The sequence below is a fragment of the Manis pentadactyla genome, chromosome 13 (assembly GCF_030020395.1).
Source record: "Manis pentadactyla isolate mManPen7 chromosome 13, mManPen7.hap1, whole genome shotgun sequence".
Lineage (NCBI taxonomy): Eukaryota > Metazoa > Chordata > Mammalia > Pholidota > Manidae > Manis > Manis pentadactyla.
In genome coordinates this window covers 61,047,432-61,075,180 of record NC_080031.1, presented here as the reverse complement: position 1 = coordinate 61,075,180, position 27,749 = coordinate 61,047,432, and the positions used below count along the sequence as shown (strand labels likewise).

The 27,749-nt window shown below is 35.7% G+C and overlaps 1 protein-coding gene across 13 annotated transcripts in view; it reads right to left on the bottom strand.

Annotated features, from left to right (window-relative positions):
- Positions 1-27,749, bottom strand: part of RAPGEF6 (Rap guanine nucleotide exchange factor 6) — a 246,308-nt gene that overhangs the window by 64,719 nt on the left and 153,840 nt on the right. For 12 of the 13 annotated variants that reach the window (XR_008993532.1, XR_008993531.1, XM_057491194.1 and 9 more), the window contains 8 exons: positions 24,845-25,022; positions 22,571-22,707; positions 17,500-17,658; positions 16,781-16,933; positions 12,934-13,098; positions 10,234-10,341; positions 8,065-8,268; positions 5,299-5,407 (listed from right to left, as the gene is read on the bottom strand). Coding sequence is in view for 11 of the 13 variants with exons in the window: in XM_057491194.1 (XP_057347177.1) it covers positions 5,299-5,407; positions 8,065-8,268; positions 10,234-10,341; positions 12,934-13,098; positions 16,781-16,933; positions 17,500-17,658; positions 22,571-22,707; positions 24,845-25,022 (1,213 nt within the window). In the remaining 2 variants the exon portion in view is untranslated. The remainder of the gene's footprint in view (positions 1-5,298; positions 5,408-8,064; positions 8,269-10,233; positions 10,342-12,933; positions 13,099-16,780; positions 16,934-17,499; positions 17,659-22,570; positions 22,708-24,844; positions 25,023-27,749) is intronic. The other variant, XM_057491190.1, reaches the window with a different exon arrangement.

Below are 27,749 nucleotides of genomic sequence, written 5' to 3'. Positions count from 1 at the left end.
TCCTAAGCAGGGGAATGAAAGAAAAATTGTAGCTACATATTCCTGAACATGCAGGTCTTCAGCCATGTGAGATGTAAAACCTCAGCTTATCAGTAGGTATAGTTTTGAGTATTATTATGCTGTATCTTTATAGAAGAAAAGCTGTCAACTGTATAAATGTGCCCACTGAAATCCCATGCACAGAGAATTGTGATCTTTTCCATTGTTTCTGGGATAGATCAATGGTTCCTCACAAAATCAAAGGACTTAAACTAAGATTCAAATGAAGTTAAAAACTGACCCTTTACAACCTAAGTAGCTTAGTACTCAGTTATAAACTGGAAATTTTGAGTTTCAACCAGAATAATATAACATTACCAAAGCACACTGCAAGCCTATGAAAAGCACATTTTCTGCCTTCAAAATAGTTGAAATCTTAGAATAACCTTTCAAAGATACTCTGCTTGATTAAAATACAGTGAATTCCCTTCAGTTTCTCTTCTTATAATTTCACTTTGTTTTAAGCCATGTGGTGATGTAAAATGCTTTTTGGGGCTAAAATATATTCATTGATTCACAAATATGAACATGTTGCACACTTATACTAGATGATTTCTCCTCTTGTGGAACATACAGTCAAAAACTTATGGTACAGACAGAACATAACAAGAAGAACTAATTAAAGTAACAGGAAGGGAAACTCTTCCCTAAGTTAGTCACCACGTATAAGGACAGCAGATTTTAACTAAGGGAGGGGAGGGGAGGAGGAGGAATGAGTTCCAGGTAGGGGAAATTCAAGTTCAAAAGGCAGAAGGGAAACTTCAAGGTAGATAGAAGGAAACTTCAAGGAAATGCAGATGACTAGAGAACAAGGTAGAGAAATGGCCTGATAAGGCTATGGTAAGGTGTCTGAATTTTCTGTTATGAGCAGAAGAAAATTTCTGAATGGACAGCAGATACCCCTGGCTGCAGTTGTGTATGTAAGGCTGACTCAATAGTGTACAAACTAGTTTGTATCCTCTCTGGACTGGTGTGTTTAATTTTAAGTAACACTCTGTGGAGCCTGTGATTTGTACATAAAAAAATGATTGTCAAGTTAAAAAAAATTAGTTAAGAAAAGTTAATGGAGGTGAGCAAATTTAATTACAGTGCTCTTAAACAGCAATATAGTCATACCAGGTACATGAATCAGAAATGAGGACACCCAAGAATCAGCAAAAGTTTAATAAATTTGACTACATAAAATTTCTCACTCTACATTCATGTATGTGTATGTATGTTTACACACACAAAAAAAAGGAAGCCAAGAAAACTTGGGGAAAATATTTTTAACCCTTAAGACAAAAATATACTGTCCTTTTTGATACTTTCAAACAAATCAATAACAGATGAGTAACTCCATATAAAACAGGCAAATGAAAAGAGTGTTTATAAATGATACTATATTAAAAAACCTCCCTCACTATTAGAGAATGAATATCAATCACTATAAAGGTGATTATATCCACTGCAGAGATATTCTTATAAAATGATGAAATATATGTAGATTGGGGTAAGCTCTTGGAAAGTAAAATTCTGCAGTAACTGTCAAAAGTTCCACTTGAGAAATTTATCTTATAGGTATATCTATATAAGCATAAAAGATGAGTACAAAGGATTTTTGTTACACCACTGTAAATAGCAAAAATTGTGAATAACCTAAAACATCCACCAAATATGACATTATCATGCAATGGATTCTATGTAATAATTACACAAGTAAATCTGTATGAATTGATGTGGAAAGGTATAGAATACTGTATATAGTATGGTTCGATCATCTATCTTTAGTGTTTTAATTTTTTTTTGAGGACCCCAGCTCTCTTTATTTTTTAATTAAAATTTTACTTTTTGTTATTAAAACAATATGCTCATTCTAGAAAAATACAACAAAATGTTAAAAAAGAAAATTTGGAACACAATAATCATAACTCCACAATGCAGAGGTAACTACCTGGGGTGTATAGTGTTTTAATTCTTTATTAAAATTCCAGAGCAGGAAGAGGGTAAACTGAGATTGCTGTTTTCTTCTCTGGGGGGCATCTGCTGAGTCTAAACATGAGAAGCATATCCAGTAGTGGGACTACTAGAAGAAGGAGAATTTTGGATGGCTTTGAGTGCTGAAATGAAAACTGTAATACAGAGAAGCCCAAAAGTAGCATTGCTTTTCTCCACGGTTCATTTCTTAATATGACAAAGCAGGAGGCTAGGGACTGGTTGGAAATTTCTTAAGAGTCTCACGGTACTTAGCAGACAAAGTCACACAAATGGGAAGGACTTGTAAAAAACACAATACATTTATCTGTTTAGGGTGGGAGGTTAAAGAGCTAAGCTCAAAATCTCTGCCAGACAGAACTTATATAAAAAAATGAGATGAAAAGCTACCGAGCTCTGAATCAAAAGCCAAGCCTTGCGTTGAGATTGGGGGTGTGGATGGGGTAGGAAGACAAGGTTGGAAAAGCAGAGTGAAATTCCCTGTAGTCTCTCATTGTTCAGACACATAGGCACAAACTTCCATTAGAGGAGGGGCCTGTATCAGGCACAGGAAAAATCTTGCTCCAGACCTGAAACAACTGGATACAGTCTAAGTAATTCTGTAACCCAGCCTGACCCAGCTGAATTCCCCTTACCCTATCTGCTTAAACAGAGGAAATGGCAAATTCTCTCTGTCAGACAGTATTAATCTCACTACTTTCCAAGGTTCCTTTATATACAAAGTACAGCATATAATAAAAAAATTCTACGACACACAAAGTTAGAAAATATGTCTGATAACCAAAGGGGAAAACAGAATAAAAAGATAATCCAAATGCTAGAGTTAACACAGAAGGATTTTATAATAACTATTAAAAACATACTTTAGAAAATGGAGGAAAAAAGATAAAACGGATGAAAAGGAGAAGTGCAACACAGAATTAGAGTTTATAAAAGAGATTCAAATGCATATTCTAGAACTGGAAAATTAAATATCTGAAAGTAAATTAATTGTGTGCATGTAACAGCAGACTCGACACAGCAGATAACAGGGTGATTTTGCTTAAATATAGGTCATTAGAAAATATCCAAACTGAAGCACAGAAGGGGGAAAATGGGAAGGATAAAAGAGACCCTAAGAGATACATGGGACACAAATCTTTAACACCCAGTTAACTGATCTCCCACATGGAAAGGAGACTCTGGCAAAGGCAATACCTGAAGTGATAATGGAATGAAATTTTTTAAACTGATGGGACATTAAGTAACAAATACCAAAGCTCAGCAAACCCCAAACAAAATACAAAGAAAACTGTAGTACAAACTCCTTGTAATAGTTAAAATTGCTCTGAGTCCTATTTACACCCTGTGGAAAATGATGGTATTTTTGTTTCGCCTTCTGTGGGCCAGGGTTCCTGTTCAGTTTTGAAAGCTTTTGCACTGCTATTCGGATCTGTCTGCCTTGTGTCCTTACTAGGTCAGTCGGGGCCTGAGCAGAGATCTACCTGTATGCCAGTTCTCAAAGTCCTAAGGGTATACTAAAAAAAAGGATCTGGAACCATGGTACATGAAGGATAGAGAACAGCCCAAAGTTTCATAAACAACTTCACAGGGTTGCCTCCTCCTTTTCAGTTATCAGCCCAGTACTTAGGCTTGAGCCAGTTCCTTAGGCCCCCCTTTCTGGTCCTCTACAGAGAAATAACCACTGTGGGAGCCTTAGGGGCCAGATAGCAGGAAGACAGAGCGAGCGGGAGAAAAACCAATGAAGCTGGCCTTGCCTTCTTCACTCTGCGAAGTTTTTTTTCTATTTTTCCTAAATACTTTCTTCTTCACATGTTTCTTTTAGATCTCCTGGGATAATGTTCAGTTCAATTTTGTTTGTTTGTTTTATAGTCTGGAATATTTCCTCAACTTTATTACTGATTCCTCCTATTGACTGTTTTTGTCTTTGCCACAGTCTTTTAAGTCACTCTAAGAGTTATTTCTTTCTCAATGATTGTTTTTTCGTTTTTCCTAACATCCTGTTCTTGTTATAAGGGATGAATTAAATCTTTCTGAATGAGTTCTAGAAATGTTTTTCTTTTCTTCTTCAAAATTGACTATTTTCTCTAGAATCTGTAAGCTCACTTATTAGGTTCACCACAGTACCCCCTCAATGATCCCGGTTCTCCTGTGCCTGGTGATCACTGGCTCTCAGTGTTGTTCAACACAAAATGACCAAGAATGCTTTGCTCTGGCATCATCTAAACACATCTATTTTCTAGTTACAGCTTTCCTTTCCTTTTTGTAGGTGTTCTGACTCTGAATTCCATGCAGGACAACATAGCTGCTCAACTTTGTTTCATGGTTATGACAGTTTCTAGCGCTTTAATCCAGGTACCATGTCCACACTAATACGCTCCATTTCTACAAATGTTTTACTAGTATTCCTTTGAGATACCTTTTGGTGTTTTGCTTAGGGTGCATGTTGACTGACTACACTCTACCTGGGATAAGGAAGGTAGTACTGAGGGTACAGGCCCCCTTTTGCATCACATAACTCCTCCCTCTGCCATATCCAATCTAGGATTTTGTTGGGTAATTGCCTTTCACTACTCAGAGTTCTGAGGTTGTGGGTTCCCTATCTTTTGCATCCTTCAGATCCACTTTTTCTGTCTCCCACGTCCATGTATAACCACTACATTATACTATCTCTGTATTTTTATATAAAATATTTAAGTTAAAAGTTCAAGCTTAGTCCTTGCTTCATTCAAACAGAAACATGACCAGAACATACTACAGGCACAGTAACTAACGTCTGTACACAGAAAGGCAGAGTACACTATTATTAAAATCTGTAAGTCACTAATTAATTCAATGTTTTACTCAATGTATTTCCATAAAATTAATTGAGCATTCACATTATTTCAGAAAGCTAGCTAAAACATTAAAAGTTCACTAATTTACACATTAGCGGGGGTGAGGGTAGGGTGCAAAAAGCCTGATGACTTCTAAGTTTCACTCATTTCCTCTCAGCAGAGTATAGTACATAACAGATATTCAGAAGACATTTCATAAAAGACCATGTATTTCAGTCAATTTAAAAATACTTTCTAAAACACCAAATAATAAAATAATGCAAAATGAAAATTCTAAGTACATAATACTGTAACTCAACACCAAAGATCTTAAAAATGTCCAAATAGCTTAGACAGAAATGTTTACATTTCACTATCTTCTTTTTCATTGTAACGAATTTTCTCTTTTCTATTACAAAAAAATCCCCAAAACAAAATACATCCTCACAGGTTTTACACCAAAACTCACCAAAAATGTTGGTCTTTACAGTAAGTGCAAGATGAGTATTATTCCTCAAAATTTCAAGGGCCTTCACAAATGTAATATTCTCAAAGTTTTGCCCATTAACTTCCATTATCTTGAGAAAAGTATTTGAAAAATACAAATTAAGAAACAGTATTAGTTACTTCTGCAACATTAAGCTTGAATGAAATGAACATTGAATAAAATGCACCCATGTGTGAATGACTGTGAGAAGTGGGATTACTGTTTAATTTTTTTCTCTATATGGTATTTTTTCAAATCTTTACTATAATCACTTTTTATTAAAACATTCCCTCTGAGATATTAAAAATTTTTCTTAAAAACACAGGATGGTTTACATATGAAGGAAAAATTTTAATCATGTCAGATCAGTTCATAAAAATTACTGCCTATGTATATATAAATTTTAATGAAATATTCTAAATGCAAACTTACTGCATTTAAGAGAAAGGTAATTCATTTAAAAGTGGTACTCTACATATATCTAATGTCCTGCCACTGCTTGAATCAGACGGTCAAAAAGCAACAGGCACAACTGTGACAGGCAGCTCCTCCATGTGACACTGCTGGACCTTCGTGGCATGGCCTCCCAAACTTGCCTGTACTTCAGAATCATACAGAAAGCTTACTTTAAAAATACTAATTCCAAGGAAAAAGGATAAAAAGAAAAACATAATGACCAAAAAACAAAAAATAAAAATAAAAAAGCATAGACAACAAATCTCAGAGATTAACACAAAGATTCCAAAGGATTCATTAGGAAAAGAAAAAGAAATCACTGAAGTAAAATTTCAAGTTGGAAAAAATCTTGAGTCTACATACTGACACAGATTATCTAGTACCATGCAAAGAAAATAAAGAGATCTACTTTTTTAACATATCCCAATGAAAAATTTGAATTCCACAGACAGGGAACAAAGAATCGATAAGTATCACTGTGGTGGGGGGAGGGAACCAAAGGTCCTTAGAAAGGCAAAGTAAAGGTCGTTTTGGATTTCTCTTGGGCTAATACTGAGGTGATAGGATATCCTTCCGTGACTTCAAAGTTCTGAGGGAAAAATTACTGTGACCAAAGAATTTATACTACACTGAAAACAACATCAGATATGCATGAACACATGAAATTACTGTATTCATTCTTCCTTTTTGAAAAAGTACTAGAAGACAACTGCGAGATGAATCCAAATAGTGGGGATATGTGGCAGAGATGAAATGGAGGAGAGCAATGAAATCAGCAAGGCTGGTGCAAATGTCTAACTGATTGTTAGTAATAAATAAGCTTATGAACCTAACGTAAACATCAAAGGTATTCTTTAAAGAGAAGGTACATCACGTTAAATAATGATTTAATAATCTAGATCTAATCTCTCAGATAATTTCAGTGATACTTGGGAGGACTGAAGGAGAACAAATAAATTTCCTTTCTCAGGAATGAAACTGGATTTCATTTTTTTTTCTGTGAAGAATGAGATTCTTTAGTCTGTTCACAATAAAAAACTGGAATGATAAATACAGTGACTTCAGGATCCTAGCTACTATTCTTAATGTGTAGTCTAGGATAAGGTCCAGGTATCTTTTTTTAAAAAGCTCCCTTCAGAGAAGGAGGGGATCATTATAACTTTGCATCAGTTTCTTAAACCCTTGCACTATTGATATTTGGGCTGAACAATTCTTGATTGTGAGGGTTGCCCTTTTGTGGGGTGTTGTAGGTTGTTTTAGCAGCATCTTTAGAAGCTATCCACCAGATGCCAGTAGTATCCCTAAGTCATGACAATCAAAAATATGTCCAATTGTCAAATGTCTCCTGCCCAGGGCAAAATCACCCGTTTGAGAACCACTATTCTGAAGTTTGGAACCTTTTATGTGAATGCCCTCTTAACTTTAAATAATGATAGTATGGATCAGTTAAAAGTAAAATGAACACATTCTATATGAATGAATGAATTTACAAAAAAACTTTTTGCATGGCAAAAATTAACTTCCCAGGCGCTTCAGCTAGATTTGAGAAACCACTCTTTGGTGTGCATGAGAATCATCTAGAGAGCTGTTACAAACATTGTTCTAAGACCTTATTCTCAGGAGAATATGATTAATGTAAGGACTGAGGTGGGCCTAGGAATTGCATTTTTTAGTAAGAAAGTTATCAGTAATCACATTTTGAAATACATTGCTCTACAGTTACCTAATGCCTGTATGCAAAGACTAAATCCCCACCAACTTCATACCAGCATCTCCCTCCTTCTCCTAGTCCCTCACCTGGTCACTCTGCTTATGGATGTAGTACCAGTACCATATGAACATTATTTAAGCTGAAACCATCATTTATGGTAATCTTTGGCCACTTACATTTTAGAGGTCTATGGGTGGTAGTGCTTGCTCCTTCAAAGCTTGCAAGGGTACTAACTCACATACTGGCCTTTCTCGAATATTCTGAAGCTACCAGTTGATACAGCTTCCTAATCTTTGGAGGATGAACAGGACCATTAAAAACAGGACATGCTGACAGTGCCCAGAGAACTATGCTGTCTCTGGTCACACTATATCAAATTTTCCATTAAAAGTAAGGGATAAACAGCAAATATATTTTAAAAGTAAGCCATTTTAAAATATCACCTCTAAAAAGAGGCTCAAAAAATATTTTCTTAAATTGACCATGCTTACTTGAAGAAACACCACATAAGGAAAAAAAAAAAGTAGCAGACACAGAACTTAGAAGAAGGCTTTAATCTAAGTGACTGATTATTTACTTACCTGATCACCACGTTTCAGTCCTGCTTCAGCAGCTTTGCTGCCAGGTTCCACTCCTTCAACAAAAATACCAAATCCCTTCTCACTTCCTCCGTTAAGGCTGAAATGCAGGGGAGACTCCCGAGAAGCCTTCTGTAGCACAACCTGTCTCCACTTAGCCTTTGCAGCACAGGCAATATTCAGTAACCGGAGATGACCATTCATTTTCTAGGAAGTAGAAAAGGGCAAAATGTACATCAATATATGTAACTACTCCTATCAACTTTGTAAAAAATTACCTAAAATTATTAGAATTTGACCTATATTTCAAATATAAAGAACATCAAATAGGGTAAAGAAAAACTGAGGAGGGAAAAATGGCAAAAAACCACTACTCACTTCCTGAACCTTCCTAATACATACTCCACTATTATCTTGTTTATCTCCTGTTATATAAAATCAGAATCCTTTTATACCTTTATTTAAAACCTTAAAGGATATAAACCATTTTTCAAAGTCACCACCTTTTCCAGGATTATTCCCATACTATTTTAGATCTTCCTTAGTCTCAGTAATATTCTAGCTTACACAGCCTAATGCCAGTTTAATATTCAACTATTCTCAAATAGTGTAATATGCATAAATCCTATATTCACAATAAGAAGTTGGAAGTTTTTTGAGGGCAGGGACCAAATCTTATACCTGTTCTGAGCCTATATAACACTTTAGAGTGGACTTTAGAGTCCAATAAATATTTGATGACTGACTACTGGAAAAAAAATATTCCGTGATTGTAAGGCAGTTTCATTTTCCATTAAACCCTTGATACCAGCACAGCCAGCAGTGGAAGACCCCAATGACGGTAGTGAGCCTCTATGGCTTCTTAGTCAAGTTCCCCGGTCTCTGTGCGTTCTTCCCATTTTGCATAAAGCAGATGTGCTGCTGAGAAAGCAACAGGAACCAAGTGGTGGGGAAAGGGACAAAAATCTGCCAATCTTCCCCACTTTATGCAACCCAATCCACTTACACTGAGCATATTATGAGTAATAACTTAGTTCTTGCTATCTGCAAAGTTTTGTTCTCAGATTTGTTACATTCATTAGCTTATTATAATCCTCATAACAATCTCAATAAACTAGGGACAGTAACTCAAGCATAAATGGATAAACAATTTGTCCAAGTTCATGTATCTAGCAAGTTGTGTAGTGTGAATGTTAACTGAGGCAATCTGACTTCTGAGTTGCATTATTATTTACTTCCTAAATTTTCAAGGTGCTTGGAGCATGACAACCCAATTGCAGTGCAAAGTTTTACATATGACAGGATGAATAAAATGGATTTATAAATAGCTACTCTAAAAGGACCTAGACAGGACCTTGACAGGATTATCTTAGGTGTTGTATATTTAGAACAAGTGAAATCACATGTACAACAGGGACTCAGAAAGTCTAATGTAGATCTGGTATGTAAGACAGGCCTCGAAGGCTGCACAGTTTCAAATAGCAAGACTGGAAGATGAGGCTTCCAGCCTGAGAGAACTGGTAAGGAATATAAAAATAATCTGGTTGGCTGTACTCTAGGGCAAAATAAATACTGAAATAAAATAAAGGCTGAAAATGTAGATGAGGGACCTGGATATATGGGTGAGGGATTATTTTGATAGGAAAACAGGCTTGTTAAGCTCATTTGTGGTTTAAAAACAATCTTTCCGTCACACAGAATGGACTAGAAGAGACTAGAACTAAAATTAGCAAGCCATTGTATCAGATCAGACATAATGAAATGAGGCCCTAAACTGGGGTGTAAAAAGAAATGACTGAGAGAGACCACAGGAAATGTGTGTATGTGTATAACTAAATCAGTGAGCCTGGTGACTTGAGCAACTGACTGGACATTGTGGCCAGGGAATTCAAGGAAACCAGAGAGGGGGCCCACATACACACCAAAGTTAGGAAGCCTGGGGGACTGAGCCAACATATCATTAGCCTTAAGACAGAAAAAGAAGACTAGGAAGAGACATGGTTTTTATTTGGGTTTGAGTGGCAGAAGATGAGCGGAAGTCTGAAACACAGATCTGGAAGTTCTCAGAACAGGCATTCAAGACATGGAGATGAAAGATGCTCTGAGCTGCTTATTCAGAGGGGTTGGAGAAATCCCTAAATTCTGAAGAACATAAATTCTTTTAAGCCTTACTGTATCTTCCAGATTTTTTTCAAATTCCTCCAGAAATTGAGTCATAGCAGGATCACCTTCAAAATCATTAAAATGATTGTTTACCCATAATAATACAATCCGAGTTACCTGTGGAAACATGAGGGAGGCAGCAGATAATTATGAAGCATTCTTTCTGTAAAAGTAGATTCCAAAAGCATGTCCGAAACCGACCAGGAACTGAGCTATATGGTTGACCTTTTTGCCCTCTTTCCTGCACACAAAAGGTTCATGCTAATAGAGGCATGATTTAGTTGAAGTCTTTGCACCCTTGGTCACACAAGTAACAGAGATAGCCAAGACTGCACACCCTCAGTGAGAAAACACAAGCTTGGTTGCTAACATGTAAAAAGTATGTGGAAAGTGTATTTAAGGTAGTATGTTAAAATACACAACTCTAAGATCAGGCAATGATATCAAACATGTCTTATAGCTGAGAATATGTTTAAATTCATTTAAAAAAACCTCAAACTTCCTTCATTATAAATAGTGTGAATTTTTTAAGTTGTGTGAACTGATTTACTTTGTGTCACAGATTATCAGAAAAGTTACAAAAAAAATTGAAGTTGAAATGAATACTGTGCCTAACAGTACAATTAATTCATTTAAAAAACCAGTAGATACATAGAAAATGCACCATTTTAGCCACTTCATAAAGTGTACAATTCAGTGGCATTTAGCACATTCAGAATGGTGTGTAACCACCACCACCACCACCACCTAGTTCCAGAACATTTCACCACCTCAGAAGAAAACCCTATTCCCATTAAGCAGTGCCCTACCATTCTGCCCTCTCTCTAGCCCCTAGCAGCTAAGGATTTGCCAACTTTGGATTTTTCATACTGATCTTTTGTGTCAGGTTTCTGTCACTTAGCATAAGGTCTTCAAGGTTCATCCATGTTGCAGCATTTTTCACTATTTCATTCCTTTTTGTGGCTAAATAATATTTATTATATGGCTATACCACTTTTTATTTATACATTCATTAATGGACATTTGGGTTGTTTCTACCTTTTGGCTATTGTCAATAGTGCTATGAACATTTGTATACAAGTATTTGCACACCTGCTTTCATTTTTTTTAAATCTGTAAGTAGAATTGATTGCTTTTATGGTAATTGTTTAATTTTTTGAAGAATCATCAAACTGTTTTCCATGGCAGCTATGCCATCTTACGTTACTACCATCAATGTATGGGATTCCACTTTCTCCACATTCACATCATTGGCAATACTTGTTATCTCTTTTCCTTTTAAAGCTATCCTAGTGGGTATGAAGAAGAATCTCATTGTGGTTTTGATTTGCATTTCCCTATGACTAATAATGTGGAACATCTTTTTCATGTCTTTGCTGGCCATTTATATGCTTTCTTCAGAGATATGTCTATTCAAGTCTTTTGTCTACTTTTAAACTGTGTTATCTTTAAGTATTGTTGAGTTCTAAGAATTCTTCTGCATACTAGACCCTTATCAGATACATGATTTGTAAAAACATTCCCCCATTCCACATGTAGTTCTTTTTGGATAGTGTCCTTTGATGTACAACAGGTTTTAATTTGATCAAGTTCAATTTACCTGTTTTCCCCTTTGTTGCTTGTGCTCTCAATATTCTATCTAAGAAACCACTGCCTAATCCAGGGTCATGATTTTTTTTACCTCTTTCTTCTAGGAGTCCTACAGTTTTAGCTCTTAAATTCAGGTCTTTGTATATGAGTTACTTTTGATCCACTCTGAATTAATTTTGTATATGGTATACAGTAAGGGTCCAACTTCATTCTTTTGCATGTGGATATCTTAGTTGTCCCTATATCATTTTTTAGTTCATTCTCTCTATATATAAATAAAGCATGACTTTATTTCCTCAGCAACTGAAGTAATCATATATAACTCTAAAAGAAGAGGGCAGGAGGGGAGAAGGCAGGCCTGTATACAGTTTTGGATACTCTAGTTTCCTAAACAACAGAATTCCACAGTCCAACTACATCTAATTTATTTCCCTTAAAATATACTCAAAAAGATACATTAGGCAATTATGGTCCTGTTTTTATTTTCTTAAAATTTTAACTTTCTACCAATTTGCTGAGGTATTACTAGTCTTTCCATTAAATGTGTAAACACTCTTGAAATAAGGCAAGATAATCTATTTCAAAAAGCAAACAATGTTTAATGCAAAAAAAACCCCTTAAAGGTAGAATTAAATTAAGTCACAGCAGAGATAAATTAAGGTAAAAAAAGACAAACTGTTCTCAAATGATTAGAAACGCTGTAATTCAGAAAAATCAATAATTTCTATTTTGGAGCTTACCAATAATTTAAGTCCTCTTAAAAAAACTTACTTGGTAAATGTTCTTCTAAGCTATTAATCAGCTTTTAAATATTTTATTGATCTCCTTCAGAAACAACCAAATATTTTGATAAAGTTCAAAATCATTCTCATGCAGTTACCATGTTTCTGAATTTACAGCTACCCCACAGCTTTCTGTCAGTTTTTGCCTTTTAAGGCTCATTATCCACCTTTTAATATGTAATTTTGTCATAAAAGTAACTAAGCAGAAATATGTCTATACTAATTTTTTAGTTGAGTGAATCTTATCAAAATAAACATTTCTCAGTTCCAGAAGGTTTTATAAATAAAATTCAAAGGTTAAAATCACTTTCATGCCCTTTATATTTATAAAACTAACCTTATCCCTTAAGCTGTCAATCTTAAACCATTCCAACAGTTTGATCCCAACATCCAAAGGACTTTCAAGAAATGTCCTATAAGTTAAAAGGAAATCTTCTATATAAGTCGGGTCCACAATGGAATGCTCTTCTATTAAATGCATGATGAGACGCTCAGGTGTTGCCTGAAAATCAAGGACAGCATGAAAATAAACAACAGCTTAGGAACCAAAGAACTCCTACTGATTACTTTCCCCAGTCACTCCATTAGACAAGTCCTCAAAGGGGAGTTTCACCCTTAAAACCTTCAGCACTGGAGGAAGGTAGTCTCTATAGGTTGTACTCCACCAGCAACGAGACACTGAGAGAGAGAAAAGGCAGAGGAATAAAAATACCCAACAGGATACACTGTTTTCAATGGCATTTCATCACAGCAAGGCTTTTGAACTTCAGTGATTTACCCCTGGCATGGACTGTGACAGCCAAGTATACTGCAATGTGAGATGTCTCAAGGCAAGAGAAGGAAGAGCTGAACGTTAAACTTACAAAAAAAAAAAGAGAGCTTTCCTTCACACTTAATCATCCTCATTCTCTTCTGCTCCAGGCTATAGAAGTAACACACCACTTCAAGATAGTGCACTTTACTGTAATACTGATACTTCCTCGAACAGGAATTTCCTCTTCGGTAGTTTCTCCATGCTCATTTACCATCTTGAGAGGAACCAGAAGTTCTATAGATAGCTTTTACATCAACTCAAGAGTTTTAACCACTTGCCTGTCTCCAAATTTATACAAAGGAATGTCAACAACATTTATCTACTATTCCACTTTGAGCTCCTGAATCAATGTTAAATTTTATTACCTTTATGCCCTTTTCAAAAATGGGTACACAGAAGAAACACAGAAATAAACCAGATACTAAGCCAAATATAAAAGCCAACTATTGCCCAAAACCTCAGATTTCAATTTGTTGTATCTCAGCTTAACAATTTCATTGGTCAGAATAACTGTATGGTAAATATACATTAGCACTAACAATGTTTTTATATAATAATTTTTTTTTAAGTACCCAATGCTAACCACTAGAGCAATAACTTCTAGAGCAATAATATGTAAGTTATTGCTCTAGAAGGAAACAGAAGTAAGTTTCTTCATATAACCTATTTCAGGGACAAGGTAACCAAAGACCATTCCCATTCTTATCCACCCTCCAGAACACTCCAAATGTCAGAGTACCACTGGGTTGATTGTTCAGGCTGGTCATGGTTTGAGGTTACTTAAATCTGCTGCTTAGATTATGCACAACTAAGTCAAGAGTGGAACAGATCAATATGTTCAAGAAAGGCCATTACTGTGATTGGCTAAATTACTACCTGTAGAGACTAGGCCATATATTCAAAACTTTAAAGATGAGTCCCCTTGTCATGGAAAGGTGTGTCACTGGGATGTCTCTAGTGTCCAACAAGGTGGGACACTGGGAGACACTGTGCACAGAGTTGGCATGTGGACATGTCTGGCATGGCTACACTGGCATGGTAAAGATTGGTTACAACGTGCAACCAAGTAAGTATATACAGCATAATGAAAGTCACTGTTGGAGAAGGTATATTTACAGTATCAGAAGCAGAAAGCTAGGAAAAACATGTGGTTCAGTATTGAAATTGGGAACACTGGTATGAACTCATGATTGTTAGAGATAGAGAGACATACAAAGTTATAGATGTGTACATAATTATAGCAAATATGTATATTTCCTAGCTCTGTTTGATGAGAGGCCTAGAAGCACTGACAACCTGGTAGCAATGAACAGAGTAAGTGACCAGTCTTGTTGGTTAAACACTGTTCTCCACTAGAAGGATCCAGGGCTTCTGGAGAAATGGATTATTTCAAAGCTAGAGAGGTTACAGTATACGATGAGCCTAGAACATCTTGCTTTGCCAGACAATAAGAATGCTCTCAAAAAATGATAGGAACATGACAAAAGGATACGAGAGTTGGCCTTAAGAGGGTCCTTCTGGTGAAATCTGGGACAACTTGACCACTGAAACAACATTAGTGATTAGGGACTAATACAGCATGTGAGTCCATACCAATATAATTAAATTAATGGGAGAGGACCGAAAGCTTATAGAAGGACAATAAATGTAAAGAATTAATAGAAATATAAAATCATCATTTCGGGCAGCACTAGTCAATGGAAGACTGGTGGATAGGGGTTTGCAGGACATATGGACACTATCTCAGAACATCTCTCCTCCTAACTACGATCAATTACAAAAGATAAAATGGGGAGTTTACAGTGAAGAAATGTGGCTGACCAAAATCCCACATGACCAAGTGGTTAAGGTTAACTTCAGCAATGGTGGGAAAGGCTGACACCTTGTGCTCCCTGATATGATGCACTGAGAAGAGCAGAATATCATTTCTGAGCAGAGTATCATCCTGCTATGAAAGCATGACTTGAATTTGGACATGAGGAAATATTAGACAGATCCAGGCTGAGGGTCAAACTACAGAATATAAGGTCTGGACTCTTTAAAACAGCTGAGAATATGGACAGTGAACCACTATTCCTGGAAAAGACTGAAGTGACAATACAACTAAAAGCAACTATGTTCCTGGTTGATATCCTGGACCAGAAGGAAAAAGAGCTGTGAAAATCTAATATGGTCTTTAGGCTTAATGGCTTTACTTTATCAACGTTCATTTCTTAAATTGAAGGGTTCTATGGTGTTTATGTAAAAGAGTGTTCTGTTTTTAGGAAGTACACAGTGGAATACTTGGGAGTGACGAATCACATGTGCAGACCAGTCTCAAATGGTACAGAGAAGACTGATAATAATGGAGAAACTGCAGTGAAATGTTAGCATTTGGGGAACCTGAGTCAGGGAGCTCTCTATGCTGCTCTTGCAACTTTTCTGTAAGTTTGAAATTATTTAAAAATAAAGTAGTTAAACACATAAGCCCCCATAAAAAGATAGCCTATGACAGTTCACTCATATGTTCACCTTTCTACATACAAAGACTACACGTTTCAGTTTATGAGAAGAAAAAAAAACAGTGTTAGGAAATAGCCTGACTCCCAAGGAAGAAGAGATTGAACATCAGTCCCTCATCTTATTAAATAAGCTTATGCAATTGCAGTGAATAACAATACATTTACCTATTTTGCAACCAAGACTAGCTTTAAAGACAAATGGTCATATATTTGTTTTATTTCCTCGCTTTCCACTATAATTGCTCTAATTTATATCTACAGGCATAAAGGGGGTAATGAGGTTGTGCAGCAGGGCAGTTTGGGAGGCAAGGAAGAGAGGGAGTCAGAGAAAGGAAAACAGTATGGGGAGTAAGACTCAGCCTCAACAACGTGCTAAGGCTTTTGATTTGCCTCATTGAGCCCTAACAAAGCCCTGGTGTACCACCCCCACTTTCAGAAAAGGAAACTAAGGTTCAGAGAAGTTGATGCTTATTTCAATTCCACAGAGAACCAGTGAGCATTCCATTTCTTCATCTAGGATTCCTTATGCCTTTATGGTACATCCTTTCATTTTCTGTTTTGTTTCTAAATATTGTGTCTTTAATGAAATGAATCCTGTTACCAATGTTTCATAAAATAAATCTGTGGAAAACTTTGACCAGTATACTCTAAAATTATCTTAAGCATACTGATGTTAAGTGGGAATGTCACACTTCATTATTAAAATGTACAAAAACCAACTTAGAGAAAAGCAAAAGGACCAACAGATTTAAACTAATTTGCAAAGTTAGCAAATTCTCCTGTACTATTCAAAAAGTGGTTCAAAGTCTTTTAAGCAACATGCAAGCATTAGTCTATCAGTGACAAGAATAGTAAGCAAAAACACCCACCTTAATCACAATGTGTCCTTTCCTGGTTCCACTCCGATCTAGCTCACGGTGCTCATGCACCATAACAATTTCTCCCTCTTCCTCAACTTTATGGGTATTTTTTTCCACATGATTTAAAATTCTCCAATAATCCTGCTGGGCTATGCAGACAAACTGACCAAGAACAACATGCGGACAATTAATAAACCTATAGTACATAAATACATCACTCTGTACTAAGGCAGAGCACAAAGGTAAGAAATCAAGCGGCATCAGTTTTCTATTCAATCTCTAGTCCTTAGCAAAAATAAAAGTGAAATAAATACTTCATGTGTAAAGAGACCAGAAAAGTTAAAATCTGTTTGAATTCTGCTCTAAAAGGAGAAGTGACCATCTAGTTCTCTCAAAACTGACACTGCAAAGGAAACACGAAGCAGGAATAAGTTACAGACAAACAACTCCCAAGTTCCTACTTCTTTCCTTTATTTAAAAAAAAAGGACTGAGCTGACTACTATCAACAGAAATTTAACAAACCACTATTTATTTGGTATAACCTCTTTAAAAAAATTTGTAGTTTGTTCAGTTCCACAAATATTTGAGTCAAATATAAAACTTAGGTTTCTTTTTTAACTGTGAGCTTCTGAAACTCCCAATTCTAGTTATTTTATTTTGAGGAAGGAAAAACAGGTTCAGCCATTTTAATGAACAAACAAGTACATGAGCAAACAGATAAGCTTACCTGACAATCATCTACTTTAGTCCTAACAACTCCGTGCATGTACTGCTTATCCAGAGTGGGAGTAATTCCAAAACTATTCCCCATGAAGAGATTTTCAACTTTTCCATCTGGATGACTGATTTCTACAGTACCATTTAAAATAACATACCATGAATCAAGCTACAGAGAAAAAGACAGATTTTAAGAATCTTTTAAAAAGGTAGTTACATGTTAGTTTTGGAAAATAATCAGTCAATATATAGAACTTAATCTTAAAAAAGAAAAGGGAAGGTCTGATTATTTTACTAAATATTCTGTCAGTAACACCCTATGGCTTCTGGCCTACCTTATGCAAACCTCTAAAAAAAGCTTACTTTACTTTTTTTTCTCTCAGTCACCAAATGACATCAGGGACTTTCATAACTGAACAAAATACTCTGAGACAAAAAAAAAAATCTAACACTTAAGACTACGGCTCTGAGAATTTGAATCCAGATCCTGCCATTCACTAGCTGAGGGACTTTGGGCCAAGGATTTAATCTCTCTGGACCTCAGTTTCTCTGTTGCTAAAATGGACATAACAACAGTACCTACCATAGGACTTTTGTGTTAATTAAATGAGTTTATATACAACTAAGTGCTTAAGGAACAGTGCACAAAGCAAGCACTCCAAAGTGGGGGGAAAGGTGGCTGGTGATTAATTCAGAAAGATTACTACAAGTCTGAATTTTTTTTTTGGTATCATTAATGTACAATTACATGAGCAACATTATGGTTACTAGACTTCCCCCATTAACAAGTCCCCACCACATACACCATTACAGTCACTGTCCATCAGCATAGTAAGATGCTATAGAATCACTACTTCTCTTCTCTGTGTTGCACTGCCCTCCCGTGCCACCCCTGCCACATCATGTGTGCTAATCATAATGCCCCTTTTTCCCCCTTATCCCTCCCTTCCCACCCATCCTCCTCAGGCCCTCTCCCTTTGGTAACTGTTAGTCTATTCTTAGGTTCTGTGAGTCTGCTGCTGTTTTGCTCCTTCAGTTTATTCTTTATTCTTATACTCCACAGATGAGTGAAATCATTTGATACTTGTCTTTCTCCACCTGGCTTATTTCACTGAGCATAATACCCTCTAGCTCCATCCATGTTGTTGCAAATGGTAGGATTTGTTTTCTTCTTATGGCTGAGTAATATTCCACTGTGTATATGTACCTCATCTTCTTTATCCATTCATCTACTGATAGACACTTAGGTTGCTTCCATTTCTTGGCTATTGTAAATAATGCTGCGATAAACATAGGGGTGCATATGTCTTTTTCAAATTGGAGTGCTGCATTCTTAGGGTAAATTCCTAGGAGTGAAATTCCTAGGTTAAACGTTATTTCTATTTTGAGGAACCTCCATACTGCTTTCCACAAAGATTGAACTAATTTACGTTCCCACCAGCAGTACAGGAGGTTTCCCCTTTCTCCACATCCTCACCAACATTTGTTGTTGTTTGTCTTTTGGATGGTGGTGACCCTTACTGGTGTGAGGCGATAGTTCATTGTGGTTTTAATTTGCATTTCTCTGATGATTGGCAATGTGGAGCATCTTTTCATGTGCCTGTTGGCCATCTGAATTTCTTCTTTGGAGAACTATCTGTTCAGATCCTCTGCCCTTTTATCAATTGGATAATTTGCTTTTTGTTTGTTGAGGTGTATGAGCTCTTTATATATTTTCGATGTCAACCTTTATCAGATATGTCATTTATGAATATATTCACCCATACTGTAGGATGCCTTTTTGTTCTATTGATGGTGTCCTTTGCTGTACAGAAGCTTTTTAGTTTGATATAGTCCCACTTGTTCATTTTTGCTTTTGTTTCCCTTGCCTGGGGAGATAAGTTCATGAAGAGGTTGCTCATGTTTATGTCCAAGAGATTTTTACCTATGTTTTTTTCTAAGAGTTTTACGGTTTCATGACTTACATTCAAGTCTTTGATCCATTTTGAGTTCACTTTTGTGTATGGGGTTAGTCAATAACCCAGTTTCATTCTCTTATATGTAGCTGTCCAGTTTTGCCAACACCAGCTGTTGAAGAGGATGTCATTTCCCCATTGTATATCCATGGCTCCTTTACCATATATTAATTGACATATATGTTTGGGTTAGTAACTGGACTCTCTATTCTGTTCCACTGGTCTGTTCCTGTGCCAGTACTAAGCTGTCTTGATTACTGTGGCTTTGTAGTAGAGCTTGAAGTTAGGAAGTGAGATCCCTCCTGCTTTATTCTTCTTTGTCAGGATTGTTTTGGCTATTTGGGGTCTTTTATGGTTCCGTATGAATTTTAGAACTATTTGTTGCAGTTTGTTGAAGAATGCTGTTGGTACTTTGATAGGGATTGCACTGAATCTGTAGATTGCTTTAGGCAGGATGGCCATTTTGACAATATTAATTCTTCCTACCCAAGAGCACGGGATGAATTTCCATTTATTAGTGTCCTCTTTAATTTCTCTTAAGAGTGTCTTGTAGTTTTCAGGGTATAGGTCTTTCACCTCCTTGGTTAGGTTTATTCCTAGGTATTTTATTCTTTTTGATGCAATTGTGAATGGAATTGCTTTCCTGATTTCTCTTTCTGCTAGTTCATCATCAGTGTATAGGAATGTAACAGATTTCTGTGTATTAATTTTGTATCCTGCAACTTTGCAGAATTCAGATATTAGTCCTAGTTTTGGAATGGATTCTTTAGAGTTTTTTATGTACAATATCATGTCATCTGCAAATAGTGACAGTTTGACTCTTCATTACCAATCTGGATGCCTTGTATTTCTTTGTTTTGTCTGATTGCCCTGGCTAAGACCTCCAGTACTATGTTGAATAAAAGTGGGGAGAGTAGGCATCCCTGTCTTGTTCCTGATCTTAGGTGAAAAGCTTTCAGCTTCTCGCTGTTAAGTATGATGTTGGCTGTGGGTTTGTGATATATGGCCTTTATTATGTTGAGGTACTGGTTCTCTATACACAGTTTGTTGAGAGTTTTTATTGTAAATGGATGTTGATTTTGTCAAATGCTTTTTTGGCATCTATGGAGAGGATCATGTGGTTTTTGTCCTTCTTTTTGTTGATATGGTGGATGATGTTGATGGATTTTTGAATGTTGTACCATCCTTGCATCCCTGAGATGAATCCCACTTGATCATGGTGTATGATCCTCTTGATGTACTTTTGAATTCGGTTTGCTAATATTTTGTTGAGTATTTTTGCATCCAGGTTCATCAGGGATATTGGTCTGGTTTTGGTATTAGAGTGATGCTGGCTTCATAGAATGAGTTTGGAAGTATTCCCTCCTCTTCTATTTTTTGGAAAACTTTAAGGAGAATGGGTATTATGTCTTGTCTAAATGTCTGATAAAACTCAGTGGTGAATCCATCTGACCCAGGGGTTTTGTTCTTGGGTAGTTTCTTTGATTACCAATTCAATTTCATTGCTCATACAAGTCTGAATTTCAAGGCCTATCTAACAAAATACTCAAAATTTCTTGTAATGTTAAGAAAACAATGCCTTCATATATCAAGGAGCATTTGATGCTCCAAAGAGATGTATTTGAAGGTCTACTGTGTATCAATGCAAGACCACTTTTCTCCTTTTACATCCCTCTTATTAGTCTGAACTTTCCACAGATTTAATGTGACTTAAGGGAAATCTGCATTATCAGTTCTGAAGGAGAATTAGTGCAACAAGTATCTTTTCAAAAGTGTGCTTTTTTTGGGGAATTTCAAATACAATTACTGTGGCATTTGTGGATTACATAAATTGAGAACAGAGACTGCATCTGTTTTTTCCACCACTATACTTCTTGTTTCTAGAATAGTACTGGGCACAAAGTAGGCACACAACAAATTTTTCTGACAGAACTGTGGAAAATAAACAGAATAGAAAAAATTGTGGAAAAGAAAAGTTACTGATAATCCACTTTCCACACAGTTGTTAAACGTTTATTTCTCATGTTATATTAATTTATATTGTTGAAATATTTATCTATCCTGCCTTTAAAAAATTTAATACAATAGTTTTTTGTTCATCAACCTTTTAATTTTTTTTTTGAATATGCAATGTGCCAGATGTTTTCTAGGATATGGGGAGAGAGCATACAGACAAGAGCTAAACCCAGTTCTCAAAGCACTCCCATCAAATTTTAAGATCAATTGAATACCCACATAATACTATATCCTGTGGCTCTGATAATCTAATTAACCATTGCTTATTACTGTATTATATTTTGGCCATTTCCAATTTTTACCATTCTAAATACGCTGCAATGAACATCTTTTGGCGTAACTCTGATTTTAAATTATGTCCTCAGGAGAGACACTCATATGTAGAATAACAGGTTAGACTGTCAATACTTTGAGTTCCATGTTAAAATTTTCTAAATGACTTTCCAGAAATACTGTTTTTTTATTAGGAGTATATAGCAATGTTGTTCACTGATTGACATCTCAGCACTTTTATCAGTTTGATAAGAAAAAGAAAAGTACTTCCTAACAGCAGCAAAACCTTTCAACCCCACAGCATCCTCCCTCCACCCATGCAAGGCTGCCATGAGCATTTCTCAACACTGAATCATCATGGAAGTGCCTCAACCGACAGCAGTCCACCTGGAGGCACAGGCACCAGGACATTTCCCTAATTCTTTTTCTAAAAATATATAACATAGGAACGGAATAAGGAGAGTGAGTAAATATTTGATAAACACTTTAAACAATAATGATATAAACGTACAACAGAATCATAAGAATTTTTTTTAAATCTTACAACTCAACTGAGAAGTAAAAATTACATTAAAAAGTTCAGTAAATATTATTTGTTGAATATCTACCTTTGTGCAAGGTCTGCTTTTAGGAAATTAAAAACTAAGATAAAGTAAAGAAATAAGGAAAATAAAAACTCATCTCTTCAGAAATTTTAACTATTCCAAACTCAGCATTCATTAAAAAAAGTAAACATTTCTAAAGGCAAGATTTACACAAGTTTTTGGAAATTAAATTACTTTAAAAAATAGCTCCCATATTAATTAATGAATGTGTAACATGTATTTGCTAACCTACCTCTTGCCCATCTTCAAGAATAATAGCTCCAGCCTGCTCTACCACTTCAAAAATCATCACTGAGCAGAGTTCTCTCCTTACAGACATGGTCATGTTTGCAAAAGCAGGGAGCTGGTGCATAAACTCCAGTAACTGTTCTGTAAAAAAAAAATTAATTCTAGTATAAAGACCATCAAGGACTACACTTTAAAGATACAATGAAATCTAGAATACCCAATTTCCTAATCAACTTAAAAATTTATGCTGGTATGGTAAAGTAATGAAACCAAGGTACAAGATGACTGTTCATTAAAAAAAATCAAATAAAAAATAATTATTTAAATCCTTCCTTAAAAAAAAAAAATCCGTTAATTGGTTAACACAGATATTAAGACTCACACGAAAATATAGGCATATTGGAAAATCAGAATTTACAACCTCCAGGGAGAACCAGAAACTACGAAGATTCAGATGAGCAAGAGAGTTTACCTAATTTTCTGCCCAAGATGCTACTCAATGGTGGTTAAGTGATTTACCTTCAATCTTACAGATTAGTAAAAAAAGTCTTTTGTCTAGTTCTTATTGGTCTAGAGTTTTAAAAAAGTGTTATTAATAAATGTAAGTAACTAGGGATAACAAGGATGAATTGTAGTTCAAGATTTGTCAAAGCAACGCAAAGTAACTCTCTTCAATTTAGCCAACATGTTTCATGAGTGCCTATCTTAGGCCCTTTCCTAGTATAGGTACATGAGTAATAAGGATTGACATAAGGAATAAACACACAGAAGCAGTCAGCTGAAGGCTGAAGAAGTAACTATGAGGGGCTATCTACCTATAGATTATTGGGAATTAATATTTGAATTTTTAAAAATCTGTGTGAAAATAGCATAGTATACAATTCCTTATCATTAAAAATGGAAATTTCTGAACAGATAATTTTCATGACATGAGTCTAAATTGCAGGCTAATAACTATATACATGTTATTAAAACGGCAAAGAAATGTTCTAATGTATTAATCTTAAGCAATCAAGTGACTAAAGCTCATGATTATTATTAGTATCTTCTAACTTGAATGACAATATGATTATCATAAAAGGGAAATCTAGGATACAGTCTTAACTGAATCATTATAGTGTGACTAAGTAAAATCCTTGATCTTAAAGATAACATTAACATCTTTAGTATTAACCTCCTGAGTACAGTAACTAGTTCTGTAAATCATGCAAAATTCATTTTAATGAAAAATTAAATATATACATTTTTTACAAGATAGAGAAGCAAAAATATGATTTTTGATAACATTAGAAATTTTTTCATAGACACTGGACACTGATGTACTATGTTTTAAATGTCTTATAAACATGAAGGGGGAATCACTTTAATGTAATCAAAGCTTTTATAATGATGTCAGGGTGATCTGGCTGAAACATCTGTCACCCCACTGATTGCCAGGATTCACTTAGATTCTCTGGCTTGCTAGGCAGGTGTCTCCTCCTTTCCCAACCACTCCATCTGCGTCTGTCTCAAAGCTATGGGCTTGGTTGAAGAGGACCACTCTCCCCAATAGGGGAGGATCATTCTTTAGTCAACTATTCCTGTAGCCATGCTCCCCTACTAGAACCTCTAAATGAGATTTCAAATTAGGACAGTCAGCCTGAAAGATGGCCCTAAATGATCTCTGCCTCTTGATACTCATCTCCTCATGCAGTCCTCCCTCCCTGCCTTTCCCCCGTCCATATATCAGGTTTGTCTGGGTGACAAAGAGTGACTGGCAGAAGTGATGATGTATCACTCCTGAGGCCAGATCATAAAAGATACTGTGTCATCTGCCTTAGATCACTTGCTTTGGAGGAAAGCCAATTGCCATGTGAAAACATTCAAGGAGTCTCTGGAGAGGCTCATGTGGTGAAGGAACTGAGGTATATTGTGCCTAAAACCAGGTGAGTAGCCATCTGGGAAGTAGATCTTTTGCCGACATTCTGACTACAACTTCATGAGAGACACTGAGCCACACACTCAACTAGCCTGTTCCTGGATTCCTGATCCACAAAAACTATGAGAAAATAACAGTGTGTTGTTTTAAGCCACTAGATTTTGGGATAATTGGTTATGCAATAGGTATAAAATTGTTATATATAAAAAATAAATTCGTATGTATATGGAATTCCTATATATAATGTAAATAGAAAATTTAAAAAATTTATATAAACTTAATTTTATATAAAATACAAATATAAAATATAATATTCTTATATATAACAAAATTCTTACTGCAAGGAGATGTATTTCTTACCAATGTCATCATCAGTTTTGTCTGCAGGTTCTTTTTCAAGACATTCCCGAACAATATCTCGCCCCTGCAACGGATCTGTTCGATCCATCTCTTCCTCTTCTTCTTCTTCATCTTCAGAATCGACAGGTCCTTCTGGTAGACGTGTTAAATCTACATCTCCCACCTCACTTTCTGTAGCCTACAGAAAGAAATGTTGATCACTTATTATTTCATGTTAAACAAACTGTATGTCAGTCTAAATTAAATCAAAACTGCCTCTCCCTACCAAATAATATAATTAGGCAACATTGTATGCTTTATCAAAAACAAAATACTTATTTATAAAAGGTTCTTTCTGCCCAAATACAGGTTTATCGTTCCAAAGTGTGACATCTATGTGATAAATTTGAGCCAGTATAAGTGTACAATGGTCAGGAGACCCAGACATCATTACATGTATTAATATTTGTTTTTCAAAAAACACCTGTATTTCTTAAAGTACATTTCCTAGACCAGAAGTGCAGGAAAGTGAAAGTTTAACAAGAACAATGTATTAGTACCTATTAGTTTATTCTGGGTATTGTAAATAAGATCATTCTTTCACTACAGAGGTTTAGAGTCTAGCACAGTAGGCAATAATGTAAATTACGAATGCAAGTATAAAATAAGAGGAGTACTGAAAGTGCTAAAATGGACCACTGTAAGGGACTGAATACCCATTGCTTCCCAATACCTTACATTGAATCTAACAGTATGCAAAGAGCTGAGATTACACTAAACAATTTTTAAAATAAACATATTTACAACCTCAACTTTGGAAACATATTAGTTTCAGATACTTATTAAGGAACTAGCAGATTGTTTAAAAAGTGCAAAGTGTCATTTATAGAAAAATAACAAAGACATCTTTTAGGAAATAAACTGTCCTGAAAGGGGTTTTTAGGCAATGTTTCTAAATATTATACTCAGTTGATTCACATTATAAATGAAAAAGCATGAATACTGAAGCAGTTACATGAAAAAAGAGAACATACAGGAATTTCACTATAATAAGCAAGCAGTCAAGCATGAGTATTAGGGAAGACTACAGATCCTTCATTCAAATATTTCAGTCTTGTCTCCTGTACTGAACATTTACTGTTTTGTCTGCTCAGAAAACCTTCCTTCTTTTAGGGAATTGTTATTCCTCTCCAACTTTACCCAGAGATTCCAGGGGTAACAGTGTCTGTCCCCAGCTATGTAAACTAAGGAAGAAAAGCTTTTTCTCCAGATTTTTATAATTGGAGCTGGAGGCCTGAGCAACCTTTCTTCTCTGGTAGCTGAACTAGAAGACTTGTGATGCAGAGCAGCCTACAGCCATATTGGAATGTCTTTCTGTTGTGGGAGAAAATGGAACCAACAGGCAGAAAAAGGGGCAGGGGAATGGTGAGGAAGGACACTGATCAAGAGAGGCAGGCACAGAAAGACACAGATAAAGAAAGCAATAAAAAGAGAGCACACAGGACTGAGAGAGAAAGAGCACAGTACGGGCAGCAAAGAGCACTTGTGACAGAAAGTGTCAGAGAAAGACAGGAAGGACGAACAAGCAAGCTACAGGAAGCCAAAGGACTACGGACAGACTGCAAACACACCTGCAAGAATCCAGCTTCCCGAAGGCTGGAGCTGCTTTCTCTGTGGGGCAAGAAATTATCCCTTCTGGGTTTTGTTAATTCAACTTAAGGCTCTGATCCCTGCAAACTGAAAAAGTCCTTATTTGTTTTGTAAGGCCATGTTTTTATACTTTGCATTTCTGCACAGCCTTAAGTAACATCTATTTAACAAACCAGATTAAACATCCAACCTGATTAAGATTAGACAAGGTAGCTCTTAAAGATCATGAAGAGACAATCCTATCTCATGACCAGCATGCTCTCCTGTGCTGTATTCTGGCTATGGAACTTTAGGGTTTAAGTGGAGTACATTTCTGAACAATTAGCTATGTAACCACAAGCTTATGATCAGGTTACAATCCCTTTTCAAAAGTAAATAGTTTTAATTTAAATATGTGTACATAACTAAAATGACTTTTCCAAAAACCTATTTACCTACATGATTTTAATCCAAGAAACTAGTGTTAAAAAAACACTAATGCAGTATTTTCTACACACGTTAACTTAAGTTTTCAGACTATAGAACCTCACCTCTATAGGCTATAGGAATAGCCTTTTTCCACTTTTTCAATTTTTAAGGACAAGCTACCTTATAAATTTGGTTAAACCACCCTGTCTTCATCTTAACTGTGGGTTTTCTTCCCCTGACCCAGACTATTTCAACCTAGTCTCATTCTCAACTTTTAGATGATCTTTGATGAAAAGATAGATGGCTCACAGCATTAAAAGGCAAGTTATGTGGACAACAGGGAAGGTTTACTGTCATCTGTGTGAGAAGTGAAGACTACTACAAGAACTCTTTTAAGGACTTTTTAAGGCCATCTGCAAAGGAAAGAACATCATTCAGTCTTACAATTATCTTCTTTTAACCTGTACTTTCTTCAAAGTAGGATAAAAAGAAAGAGAATGAATAACATTAATTAAGAGAACATACGAAAGTGTTAAAATGTTAAAAGTGTTGTAAGAGGGGTAAGGTGGAAAAGAATTACGAATAAAAAAATAAAGAGTAGCCAAAAGCATGCTAATAAATTTGAAAATAAGTAAATAAAACTAGCTATGCAGAGTCTAAGGTCTGATTCCTTGACTAAACAAAGGTAAGCCAGGTCTTCAGGGGAATGGAAAGTATGATGACCACCAGGACTAGAAGTCTCCATATGATGCCTCCAAGAATGCAGTTCCTTGGCAGAAAGTTTAATTTTCTAATAATTGTTCTAAGAATTTTAAAAGTGCAGTATCCACATCATCCAGCATACAATAAAAACTTCCTAGATAGGTGA